At 42.2% G+C, this 13,633-nt stretch overlaps 1 protein-coding gene across 3 annotated transcripts in view; it reads right to left on the bottom strand.

The window, feature by feature from the left end:
* The window catches only part of RIC8B (RIC8 guanine nucleotide exchange factor B), a 60,261-nt gene extending 47,006 nt beyond the window's left edge, over positions 1-13,255 (bottom strand). For 2 of the 3 annotated variants that reach the window (XM_030214227.1, XM_030214229.1), the window contains exons 1-3: positions 13,174-13,255; positions 8,625-8,723; positions 3,533-3,580 (exon numbers count right to left, since the gene is read on the bottom strand). In XM_030214227.1, the coding sequence (XP_030070087.1) occupies positions 3,533-3,580; positions 8,625-8,723 (147 nt within the window). In that variant the 5' untranslated portion in view covers positions 13,174-13,255. The other variant, XM_030214228.1, reaches the window with a different exon arrangement.
* Between the last annotated feature and the right edge of the window lie 378 nt (positions 13,256-13,633).

The raw sequence follows: 13,633 nt of genomic DNA, 5'->3' as shown, positions 1-13,633 counted from the left end.
TCAGCTCTATCTTTTTGGTAAAAAGAGTGGTAAACTTATGTGCCGTTTAATTCATGCTAGGACGGGACCCAGAAGAGTACTCCAACTCAAACAAACTAAAGGTTCTTTGACAAATCCCGATGAAATAATCAATAATATTTTTTGGGATTATTTTGTTACTCCTTACAGTGTAACAGATACTATACCTGGCTCTTTGTATTTGGAACATTTAGATTTGCCAAAGGTCACCCAGCCCCAGTTTACGCAACTGACTGTGCCCATTACATCAGATGAAGTCCAATTCTCGACTCAAACTAGCACTTTGGGCAAAGCGCTGGGTTCAGATAGCTTTCGAGACAAATTCTATAACCTTTTATCCACAGCCATAGGCTCACACTTGGTCGAGCATTATATGGGGATTCTTGATTCTCAGCATTCACCTGATTCTTTACAAATAGCTCAATGTTTGTTTTACCTAAGCCTGGTAGAGACCCCCAGATCCCCCCCCCCCCCCCCCCCCCCCCCGGTTACCTTTTTCTCTTCTGAATTTTGAAATAGAGTGGTGTGGTAGCCGTGTTAGTCCACTCTTAAAGTTTATCAATAGAAATCAAACAAAATAAAACATGGAAAAGAAAATAAGATGATACCTTTTTTATTGGACATAACTTAATACATTTCTTGATTAGCTTTCGAAGGTTGCCCTTCTTCGTCAGATCGGAAATGAAACTGTTAGCTAAGATATTGGCGAATAGGATGGACAAGATACTCCCATTCCTGGTTAATGAGGTCCAAGTGGGCTTTGTTCGGGGGTGATCAGCATCTAAGAATATCAGAGCGATACTGGCATCCCTGGAACAGGTCTAGAGACACGGAACGCCTTCTCTGCTTATAAGCTTTGACACGGAGAAGGCATACGACTGGGTAGCATGGGATATCTTATTTGCTGTATTGGAAAAATAAGGGTTTCAGGGCCTATTGTTGTCGGCAATAAAGGTATTATATTCCAACCCATAATCAGCTCACACTCCTTTCCAATTTGTAGGGGTACCAGGCATGGTTGTCCCCTCTTGCCTCTTTTATGTGCATGAGCTAATGGAAACTTTTGAGGAATATGATGATTATTCGGGCTTTAAGTTAAATTTTTCAAAGTCCTTAGCATTGGCTTCTCAAGCGCAATTTCGCCTTAATTGTCCAGGTCCCCTTCCATTGAAGTGGGCTTCTGGGGCTTTCAGATACTTGAGCATTCAACTGAAGAGTAACACGTCCCAGATTTATCACCTAAATGTGGGCAGGTTGCTTCAGTCTACCTCAGATACACTGGTGGGGTGGAGACATCTTCCTCTTAGTCTTCATGGCAGGATCCAGCTCTTCCAGAAGGCAGAGTTTCTGGGATGGTTGTATGCACTGCAGATGTTTGCTTGTTTATTTATTTTGACATTTATACCTTTAAAACTGCTGAAAAAGGACCTCAGAAGGTATTGTCAAATTTGTTTGGAGGGGGGGGGAGCAGCAGTGGAATCAAAAATTATCATGTCGCCTATTAATCAGGTCTTGGAGAAATGGGGAATTGGGATTGCCTGATCTTAAAACATATAATCAAAATTGTCTTCCACCACTGGAATTCTCTCAGAATACATCTTTTGTGTCATGTGCTGGAAGCAAATGGCCATTTGAAACCTTTAGAGTAGACCAACTAGGAGACGGTATGCTACATTACATACAAGATACTTATGCATACAAGCAACTTTCTCACTATCTACTTTTTCTGGGCACTGCAGCTTTTACCATATTTCCTAGCCTCAAATCCATTGCTAAGGCTGGAGAGGACTATCTGTCGATATCTACCTTGCATAAGTTCTTGTTACAGTTCTCTCCACAAACGAGAGCGGTCAAACTTAACTTCAAGGTGGTGTGAGAATTTACATCGTTTGCCTGTTACCCTGAAGCTTCTTCCCTTACTTAAGAGAATCCCCACTCTTACTATAAATGCAGATTACAGGGAGGGTCAATTTCGTATTCTACATAGGACTTACCAAAGTCAGGCACAACTTTTTAAAATGAGGAGGGTGAAATCCCCTTTCTGTCAGAAACATACCACAGAAGTTCATTCCTTTTATCATGCTTTCTGATCCTGCCTACAGATACAAGTCATTTGCTGTTATTACATATTTAGAAGATGTTCTCCATTCACTTATTTCAGTTTCCCCAATGGGCTTCCTTTTAGATATTATGAAGCTTTTGTGTTACAGAGCAAGGGGGACTGGCAATATATTCGGAAAGCAGGAAACATAGGTGTGGGGGTGTGGACTGTAGCAGCTCCTCCTTCCTATTGGGCCTGGCGAATAAACTGCGGCCCAATCATCTCCAAAGCGAAAGAAGGCTTTTCAATCAGTGTGGAACCATTATATACAATCCTTTTCCCCATGGGCCTGTGGTGGGATATGGAACACTCTTTAAGAGGTTGCGGAGATCTTGGTGGGTGTCTTTTTTTGGGGGGGAGAAGGGGAGAAACAGTTCAAGAAGTTCTGAGTTATCTTGATGCAGAAGGGTCATAAGAGTCCAGGCCCTCTGCAGCTTCATTTAATTTTTGATGGGTTTTCCTCTGTTATGGGTCTGGGGGAGGTTGAGTAATCTAAAACCTTAGGATGACTGTTCTTGTTTGTTGCTTGCATTGTTCATTTTTTTTGTCATTAATAAAAAGATTTAAACATAAAACAAATTGCAGAAAATATTTTTTCACTTAGCACCCATTTAAGCTCTGGAATTTATAACTGGATGAGTGGTAAAAGTAGTTTGGTAACAATTCTTTAACTGGGTGTCACAGTTTCGGTGGCTTGTAGGTAGGTCTCAGGGGACACTTGTACCCACCTCTCTAACTACCTCCCAGCAGGCTGAGTCCTAAGAGCCCTCCAGGCACCCAAGCCCCTTCGATGCCCCAAAGCATTGTGTTTTCAGCTCTCCCCTCTCTTCATGCTCTGCTGCCAGAGCTAATGGAAGCCACATCATTTAGCGGCTACGAATAACCATCTCCTTTCTTTTTTTTCCCTTTTATTTATTAAAGAAACCCTGCCAGGGCAGGGAAGAGCAGCGGTAAGGGTTTTGGGATGCAACTAAAAGAAAGTGCAGAGTGAAGGGGTGGAGGGCACGAGAAGGGGCAAGAAAGGGGAGAATTTCTGTTTAAAATAAACAAGAGGAAACAGCCAATTGGAAAGGGACACTTGCTATTTTTGGGGGTGGCAGAAGGTGTTCTGAGTGAGGGGATGCTTCCCCACCCCACTTTGCTCCCTTATTGGAGCTGTGGATGACCCTCTACCCAGTTCCTTGTGCCTTAGGGGGTGGAGGAACATCTGATCCCTTGCTTCAGGGAGTCGATTGCCTTGAGTCACCCTGCACCATAACTGTGCACCTCTCTTTAAATGAAGAATGATTGCAATCCAGACAAAGGGAAGGGGACAGGATTTTGGATTTAGCTCATGTCATTTTCACTAGTAGCTCGTAGGTGAGATACACTCAAGTATAGTGGCAGTTCAAAGAAATGGTCTGCACAGCTTACCTTCCTTTTCTCTTGATCTGCAACATCAAATCTGAAAACAGTACAGTTCTGTAAAAGAAAAATATTACATTAAGTCTGAGACAGAGATAACATGATATTAATGGTGGAAGAAGTTCTTTGTTAATACTAAACCAGTAACGTTGGCTAAGGTTTCTGTATCCTTGCACCAAATCCTGAGCCATCCAGGTACAGGAGTGATCATATCTGATGATGTTAAGGTGGCCAAACTGGTAGAAAAGGGGATGGCAAAAGCAGAAGGAAGCTTCGGTGCATAAGGAGAGGAATGGGCAGCAGAAAAATGGAGGCAATAATACCTCTGTATAAGTCCCTGGTGAGACCCCATTTAGAGTACTGTGTACTGGAGACTGTACCTTCAAAAAGATATAACTGGATGGAGTCGGTCTAGAGACTGGCTACTAAAGTGGTCAGTGGTCTTCATCCTAACGTATATTGGGACAAAGATCTCAATATGTATACTTTGGAAGAAAGGTATTAGAGAGGAGATATGATAGAGACATTTGGAAGTTCTGGAATGAGGGGGCATATAATGAAGGTGAAAGGGGACAAACTCAGGTGTAATCTAAGAAAATATTTCTTTACAGAAACGGTACTGGATAAATGGAATGGCCTCCTGGTGGAAGTGGTGGAGACAAATACTATACCTGAATTCAAGAAAACATGGGACAACACACAGGATCTCTAAGGGAGAGTAAGGGATAGTAGATGGCCTGGATGGGCAGACTAGATAGGCCATATGGTCTTTATCTGCTGTTACTTTCTCTGTTTCCACATTTCTAGGCTGGAAGGGAAAAATGAGAGGGGAAGATTCTTGAGGAAGAACCTGAGGAACAAAAAGACTCCTACAGGCAAATGTAGTGAGACGCAAGGGAGTGGGGTGTAGGATGGCACTTCCAACCACAAAGGAACAGGAGCCTAAGGTCCAAATGAAGGAGTTTATTTTGGACCTAAGATTCCTGTTTCTTTGTTGTTGGAAGCTCCATCATACACCACTCCCTTGCATCTCACAGGGGAAGATTCTTGACAGAGGGGGAGAGAGATGTTAGACATGGTGAAGGGGGAAATTACTGAAAAGCTAGGGAAGGAGAAAGAAATGGGGAATGGGGGCTGGGGCAAGAGAAAGAGAAAGAAATGGGGAATGGGGGCTGGGGGCTGGGGCGAGAGAAAGAGATTAAAAGATATAGGTAGATGCAGTAAAAAAGAGGGTGACTGAGGAGTGGATTATAAGAGTGAAATCTTAGTGAATAGAGAAACTTAAATGGAATCAAGCTTAGCAATAAAGACCAACGTCTGAGGACGAAGACAGGAAAGGAGAGAAGCAGAAGCATCAGATGGACTAGAGACCTTTGAAAAAGAGTTAAGAGAAGACAGAGGAAAGCAGAAATCAGAGACTAATACCAACATGGGTGGCCATTTTATTCTTCTAGACAGCAAAGGTAAAAAAACATTTCTTTTCAATGTAGTGATCTGAACGTGTTGATTGCTACCCTTATCTTGTAAACAAGTAGACATTGGGCTGCATCTCTTCTAGTCTTGTACTGAATGCAGAGTGTTGCTTCCTGGGGGTTCAGTTTAATTTTTGGGTATATTTCTGTTACTAATTGGCTTTCTGCCAAGTACTTCTGACCCGGTTTGGCCACTGTTGGAAGCAGGATATTGGTCTGACCCAGTATGGCTACTCTTAAGTTCCTATTTTTTAGTTTGTGGTCACTTATTCTGTACTTTCAAGGATCTATGACTGAGCCCGGGTATCCTGTTAGCATGGAGTTTCTAAGTAGGGATCTTTGATAATCCAGCTTTTTACTTTTTCCAGTAGGTGCTGGGGATTTTTATGGAGGTGGGGGCTCCTTGTTGTGTGTTTTGGAAGTTGGTGCTATCAGGATATGATAGATTTGCTCAACAGTTCTTGTAGGATTTTCTATTACTTCACAGTACGCCTGATACTGTCACTATCAGAATGAGACATTTTTTTCCTAAGTTGACTTCTGTGGAGAAATGCCCCAGTTCTTACTGGGAACGGGGTTTGTGTTGATGCAGAATTTATGCTGAAAAAGAAAAAGTGAGAACCACGGTGTACTATTTATTTATTTAATCATTTCTAGTCGGTGATTCCAACCTAAAACATGCATAAAACACAGCTCACTTTATAACATTTATTATAGCTACTTTTATTTTGCTGTTATAAACTGTGCTGTGTTTCTTGCTTTTTCATTTTGTTTCTTTGTACGCAAGCACCTTGCTTTTGCAGAATAAACAACAAAGAAAATGTTCCACGCAATGTGGAAACTCAAACGCGTGAAACCATTCTTCCCGAGGGAAATATTTCGCAACCTGATACAATCAATGGTACTAAGTCACGTAGACTACGGCAACGGAATCTACGAAGGATGCAAAGAACAAATCCCAAAGAAGCTTCAGAATGCCCAAAACACGGCAGCCAGGCTGATATTTGGTAAAACACGATTTGAAAGTGCAAAAGCCCTCCGTGAAAAACTACACTGGCTCCCAATCAAAGAACGTATTGCCTTCAAAATCTGTGCCATGGTTCACAAAATTCTCTACAGAGAAGCACCAGGATACAAGACAGACCTCATCGACTTACCAACCAGAAACACATCTAAGTCATCACGAACATACCTAAATCTGCACTATCCTAGTTGCAAAGGCCTCAAATACAAATCAACTTACGCATCCAGCGTTTCCTACATAGGTACACAACTATGGAACGCATTACCGAAAGCCTTGAAAACAACATACGACCACCTAAATTTCCGGAAATTACTAAAGACCAACCTGTTCGAAAAGGCATACCCTACCGACCCAACCGAAAAGCCTGATCTCTGCAACACAACAAAAGTAAAGTACGTATTGGACATAACACAACTCTTCCGTTGACTGCTCCACACAAACTTTTATTACTACAACACCACTTTGTATTTGTTCACACCGGAGTCTGCGAATGCATCGCTGGCACTATGTAAGCCACATTGAGCCTGCAAATAGGTGGGAAAATGTGGGATACAAATGCCACAAATAATAATATATATATTAACATGTGAGTGTGCAGTGCATGTTTTATGTTAAGGTCCCAGGTTACATAATTAAACTGCTACAATCTTTGCTGAATGTGAACAGTATTGCTGAATTTGTTTCTAAACGTTATGAAGTCAGTATTCAAATGGGACATTCAGCGACATCCCACTGTACGTGTAAGTTCATGTGTAGGTAACCGTGTTTCTGCATGTGTATTTCATGCCACTGAAAATAGCTGTGTAAGCTACAAGTGAGCTTACATGTATGAAAATAGCTGTGTTTCCTAGTTTATTAATACTTGGTGATTTCAATGTTCATTATTTTCCCCCCTCTAGAGTATTGGGGTGGACTGAACTTTTTACTGCTATATGACTAATAAAATAATATAAATTAGAAATATTTTTTAACGATTGAAATTCAGCACGTACTGTGTTACATTAATGGAAAAAAAAACAGAAGAACTAGCCTTTGCACAGAAAAGCAGAAGTACAAACAGCAAAGGTGATACAAATGATCTAATGCAATAATTTATTCCACTATCAATGACAGGAATTGTTGACTCGACACAGGCCGTGTTTCGGCCACAGAGGGCCTGCCTCAGAGTCAATACCGATGGTTTTACTAGATCAGTGTATTATCAAGGTGAATGCACTAGTTGAAAACACAGTAAGGTCTAGTTAAGAAAACAATGTATGGTTTACTGCGTAGTAGTGCGGACTGTCAGAGATCCACTAGTGTAAAAGCAGGTACCATTCGTCACCTTTGCTGTTTGTGCTTTTACACTAGTGGATGTCTGACTGCCAAAATTCAGGGAAGCAGTCTGTTTGTAAGAAATAAAGGCATTTTCCTGCCTCACCTACCAGCAGCCGCTGTCTTCAGCTCCTCTGAGCCTTCAGGTCTCTCCATCAGTTTCATCACACCTGGGAATTTTATCTTAACCACTAAATGTATCACTGTGGCAACAAACACACAAGCCATCTTGAGGCTGAACATAAGAAGGCTCAAAGCAATGAGTCATGCTCCCAGAAGGCAGGCGCTCTTGGCTACCCGAAGGGGAGAGCAGCGATGCCCGAGGGCCCTTTTACAAAACTGAGCTACCGGTGCGGCAAATGAGAGGAAAAACTCATTCCATTCCTATGGGTTTCCTTTCATTTGCCGCATGGGAATCGCTAGCGCGGCTTTGTAAAAGAAACCCTTAGCTTGTAACTTCTCTGCATTGCTGCTTTAAGAAGCCCCTGTTACTGAGAGAAGATAGGCCAAGTACTCTGATCCCAGTGGATTTTACCAGCCAGTAAACATTAATTTATATAGCAACAACTGATTCAGCTGCTAAGATACTCAGTAATTAGCTTTCACTGCCAGATTCATTGTTCCCTTCCCTTTATGTCAGACTGTATTTACTGTACTCTTACTTTTAAATACATAACTCTACACTTTTTATTATTTCATCCAATGAATTTAATTTTAATTGCTAAAATGAGTCAAACAGACAGTTTCTTGAAAACGTCCTTTATGAAAGGTTAAATATTGCCAGAGCCACTAAAGAAAAAAGCAGGACCCTTTTACCAAGCTGCGGCAAAATGGGGCCTGCGCTGGCGTGGCATTTTACACACACGCCGAGGCCCCCTTTTACTACAGTGGGTAAAACGGAAGGCTCTCTTTCCTGCAGGAAATGGCTGTGTGGCAACTAAAGCACGTGCCTTGTGGCCATTTTGGGGAAGAGCCCTTACCGCCACTCGAGGTGGCAGTAGGGGCTCTCGTGCTAACCAGACGGTAACCGAATATGACGGCACGCTAGGGTTAGGAAGTGCCGCCGGGCTGCTGCAGTAGCCCGGCGGTACTTCCTGTTTAGTGAGCGGTAAGCCTGTGTTGGGTTTACTGCCGCTTAGCAAAAGGGGCCCTAAATTCATATAAATAAATAGAGAGAGAGAGGGAGGGAGGGAGGAGGGGGGGTGGCTTGTTGTGACTACTAGTTATGAATAATTACTGTATAATTCTGTGCCTCTTGGATAATAGAATAGTAGAAATGATCAGCATTTACCTGCTCATTAAAGGCTGCCAGTGAAGTCTCTCTCTCCTCCTCTGAAGCTCCTGGCAGTAGAACTGCCAAAACCAAATCCACGTCTACTTTCTTCTCCATCTGTACCAGGATAGCAGAAGACAAAGTTGAAAGAGACTCTGACTACTCTTCAAAGACAAATAATACTCAAGAAAATCAGAGACAGCTAGAGGCAATCAGTGAAACTGACAGATGCAAAATCCTGCAGTAACATCAGAAATTTGGGTGGAAAAAGACCAGTCTGCCCAGTTCATCATTCTCCACTAATGAGGAGACTGGGGTCATCAAAGCGGGTTACTGTTAATACACGTTACATTACCCATTTCATCCGAAGAGACCTGGGCCCTTTTACGGGCTTACTGCTCGCTCTTTCGGGACTACCGCCAGACCAACATGGCCACCGGCGGGCGGTGGTCCCGCCCAGAGTACGTGCCATTTCCAAGGGATAAAAAACCCCCCAAAAATGGCTTTCGCGGCAGTAATCAGGCATCGCCGTGTGTTGCCTTATTACCGCCGGATTAGTGCGGGAGCCCTTATAACCACCTCAAAGAGGGGTGTTAAGAGTTTCCCGTTGCATGGTCATGTGGTAAGAGTTCTTTTACTGCATGGCCATGTGTGCCTGGGGTCTTTTTACCCGTTGCGGTAAAAGGGCCCTGGCGCATGGGAAAAATGGCCCCCACTGCCAGAACAGGGTCCTTTTTTCCCCAGTTTGGTAAAAGGACCCCCCCCTAGTTACTAATAAAATAACACATATTAACAGTAACCCACATTTACTTATTAGCATTTATCACCTTTTTGAAAGAATTCACTCAGGGCGGTGTACAGTAAGAATAAATCAAACATAAGCAATAGACAATTACAGCAGTAAAAATATTCAAACAAAAATACAAAGTATGGCATAGTATACTACTTGCAATATCAACATAATACATCAAACATTTCAATAGACAGAGTAGGGTACATTGATAATTTCCCCCTTAATTAAAGAAAAAGAAGCCAAGTATAGGACAATCAAGCCACTGTGACATCACTGATGAGGTTGACTCTTATTGGTGGAATGAGGCATTATGACATCACAGTATCAGCTCTGGTTTTTACATTGTATATTTTCTTTAATTAGGCTTTTGAGTCTGTTAATTTTGTTTATATTTTTTCTTTTTCTCTTTTTATTATTGATTATATTTTCTTGTATTTTAATGTTCTTTTGTAACCACTTAACAGATCTTTTGGTTGATAAAATGATTTATAAAATAATAAAGCTACCACTCAACTGTCAGTCCTTATATCCAGGACAGCCTATGTCTCCCTCGTTTGCACTTCATCATCCTACGTAGAACAGCACACATGTTTCTCCTTCAATACCCTCCTTCACCTGACTTTTTAACCATGCCTTCCTTCCGCCTTTTTAAATACATGAACTATATCTGGTCTCAGCTTCCAGGATGGTCTTTTTGAACAATATCCACATCTGAGTCTGAGTTACTTTCCTCTGTGTGCATCACTCTGCAGTTACCGCTCGCTAATCCAGAAGTACTGAAGGCAGTAGTTCTGGATGGAGCATGCACCATTTTTGGCACTCTGGAAATGTTCTTTTTTTCTCTAGTGCAGCACTAACCTGGCGGTAACTGGGCTTTGCCGTGCGCTGCCCGGTTACGTCGGGTTACCATGGGAGCCCCAATGCTCCCCGCTGCATGGCCACACAATAACGGTTATCTTGTGTGGTCATTTTTTGGGGGGCATTTTACCCACTGCAGTAAAAAGGGCCCTGGCGCATGGGAAAAACGTCCCCTGCCGCAGGGCCCTTTCCCCCCCGCAGATTAGTAAAAGGACCCTTTAATATCATCTGCTATTTATACACCTAATCTCTCAGTCTCACTAGGTCCTCCTGAAATTTCTCACAATCTGCTCATGATTTAACAGCTTTGAGTAATTCTGCATAAATTGCAAACTTAATCATCTCACTCATTCTCTTTTTGAGATCATCAAATATGCTAAAAGCACAAGCCAGAGAGTCCTGGGATATTCCACTATTTCCACTGAGAAAACTGACCACCTGAACCTACTTTTTGTTTCTTGTCTTTTAGCAGGTTCCTAAATGAACAATATAGAGCATGTCTCCTACCCCATGACTTTTGTTTTCTTCAGGAGCTTTTCATATGGGATTTTGCCAAATGCCTTCTGAAAATTAAGATAACCAGCTCATCGTTATCAGCATTTTCACTATCATCGTCAAAATGTTTGGTGCAACAAGATTTCCCTTGGCTACATCCATGTTGCTCTGCACCATTAAGCCATGTCTAGCCATATCACTAGCATTTTTTTCTCAGATTAACTTCTACAATGAAACATTTTGCTTTTCAAACTAAGAACTTTGACATTTGAGAGCTCACTTCAGCTCCGTCTACAACATTTTAGTAGAGTTTAGATCAGGTTGTGAGCAGTCCAAACACAAAATCTGTTCATCACTTATTCAGTAATAGAGTTACTTGCATGTTTACAATTGTTGTCTTTCTGCATTATCCGTTTTTGGCTCAACTTGGCCTGACGTTCTTCTGTAAAACTTTCTGATAAAGCAAAATCCATGGTTCTTTTAATGGTAATAAGTCCTTCAGGTCCTCATGGGCACACTATCATACTTCCATCTCCACCTTGACAGGCAGATTTACAGAAGAATGTCAGGCCAAGTTGAGCCAAAAACGGATAATGCAGATAGACAACAACTGTAAACATGCAAGTAACTCTATTACTGAATAAGTGAAGAACAGATTTTGTGTTTGGACTGCTCACGACCTGATCTAAACTCTACTAAAATGTTGTAGACGGAGCTGAAGTGAACTCTCAAATGTCAGAGTTAATTCTGTAAGGAAGAAAAGCCGAATATCGCATAGACAATGTGAAAGCCTGATCAACACTTGGCAGGAAACATTTAGTTGAAGTTACTATTGCTCAAAGAACTACCACCACGTTCACACAAAGATACTTATGCGTGTAGTTATCAACGAGGGCTACTGTTAAGACGTAACATTTTACCATTAACTTGTGCTATTTCAACACAGGTCCCATTTTCTGCAATGAGACAGTAAAATAGCATCTTAACGGTAGCCCACAATGATAAGTTTCCCATTAAATGCTGAATAATCAAAATTGATCCTTTTTCTATGAATTATTTCAATAGAGTTATCTTTTTCTCTTATCAGTGTTTAGATTAGGATCTAATCATGTTTTCAGTAAAAACTGTGCTAAAGCATTTATCATCCAACAGGGTTCCATAAATTTTTTTCTCTGCATTATCTACTGAACTAGACTAGGAGAATCACAAAGCATTACTGAACCAGAGACCAACAGAAACCTGCAGAGTCAGTCACAGACAGTGACAACAACACAGAGACAGTGAAAGCAGTGATAAGAGCGAGATGAGCTAAAGACATGATCACTGAAGTTTGAAGCTAAGAATGATCCCTCTGCTGACCACCATGATAATGTCCCTAAAAACCTACTGGTTTCCCAAACATCCACAGTGCTCCTGCTCCACTGACTCCCACCCTGTTACAGCCCTCATACCTCCTCCCCACCCACCATCCTTCTCTCACCTTGACAACAATGATGCCTCCCCTCCCTCCCTCCCCAAACCACCACTGCAGAAATAACACTTACTGGACTGGCAGGAAGGAAGGAAGGTGGAAGCAGTAACAGGGAGAGGCAGCAGGAATGTCATGTTATTAACTTAGGCAGTGGTGAAACGGAGCACCAGGGCAACAGGGCATTCCCAGCAGACCCAGAGAGGCTGCAGAGATGCTCAGGAACGTTGGATGCATCAAGAATAGTGATATACGGACATTCAGAAGACTGAAATGGCAGTGACAGTCAAGAGACCTTCACAAACAATGCCTGACTCGGTAAGAGTAATGCAACTTTCTGAGGAAGCAGATGACAGGAAACAAAATGGGCAGTACAACTCTCAGACACAATCAGAAAATGGTAAGATAACGAGTAATAGAAAACATGATAAAATGGCTGAGTCTGAAAGAAAGTGAACACTGATGGTGAAAGATAATAACCAATACAAATAACCAGAACTGCTTTACAATATTTGCTTGTTAAACTATTATTATGTTTTATCATTATCATGTTACCCAAGATCCTTCCATATGCTGAGCCTGCAAAGAGGTGGGAAAATGTGGGATACAAATGCAATAAATAAATAAATAAATAAATAACACAAGAGAGTGCTCATACCGCAGAGACACTGGCAGTGGTAACAGATTCACCTTTAACCACAGTGAAACTACTACTACTGCTTAACACTTCTATAACGCTACAAGGCATATGCAGCGCTGTACACCATAACTGATTGTGCTTATGCACAATGATGGTGATCACTGACAGTAATAGTGACAATAACGTGAGAGTAAAGTGAGAGCTTATGGTGCACACACTCATGCATGTGCATCACACAGTATAGCTACAGTAGAGAAACCGAATTGGGTCAAAGGAAACCTCCCCCCTCTTCTGCTTTCCTGACCCCACTTACGTCAGACTCTCTCTCCAGCGCTGCTTCACGCCTATCCTCTTCTTCCTCATACGTCACAACCAGACGCTGTGACGTCAAACAGCGCCGAGAAGCAGTGCAAGCTTCCGTGTCTGCGCGTTCCAGGCTCGCAGAGCATGGCGGGAGGTGTAGTCCTGCGGGAGAGAGCCCAGCTGTGGAAAGGTGGGATCATGCGCTGTGTGTGCGAGACTGAGCCCGAGCCCGAGCCGCAGCTGTGGCTTCAGTGCATGGTCCTATCTGTGTGCACTGTCTGTACAGGACAGAAACTAGGGCAGTGCAGGAAAAGCCAGAAATCGTGGGGTTCTCCTTTTTAGCATCCTGAGAAACAGCAGATGAGCTGGATTTTTCTGTGTTCGTCAGTTAAAAAACCTAAAACCAGAAGCCACTTCAATTTTCTAGTGGTTTGATTAAAAAGGGATTAAGTTACCCTCTACAAATTTCT

Source organism: Microcaecilia unicolor, chromosome 9 (assembly GCF_901765095.1).
Source record: "Microcaecilia unicolor chromosome 9, aMicUni1.1, whole genome shotgun sequence".
NCBI lineage: Eukaryota > Metazoa > Chordata > Amphibia > Gymnophiona > Siphonopidae > Microcaecilia > Microcaecilia unicolor.
Note: the sequence above shows the minus strand (reverse complement) of the source record. Positions and strands in the feature narration are given on the sequence as shown.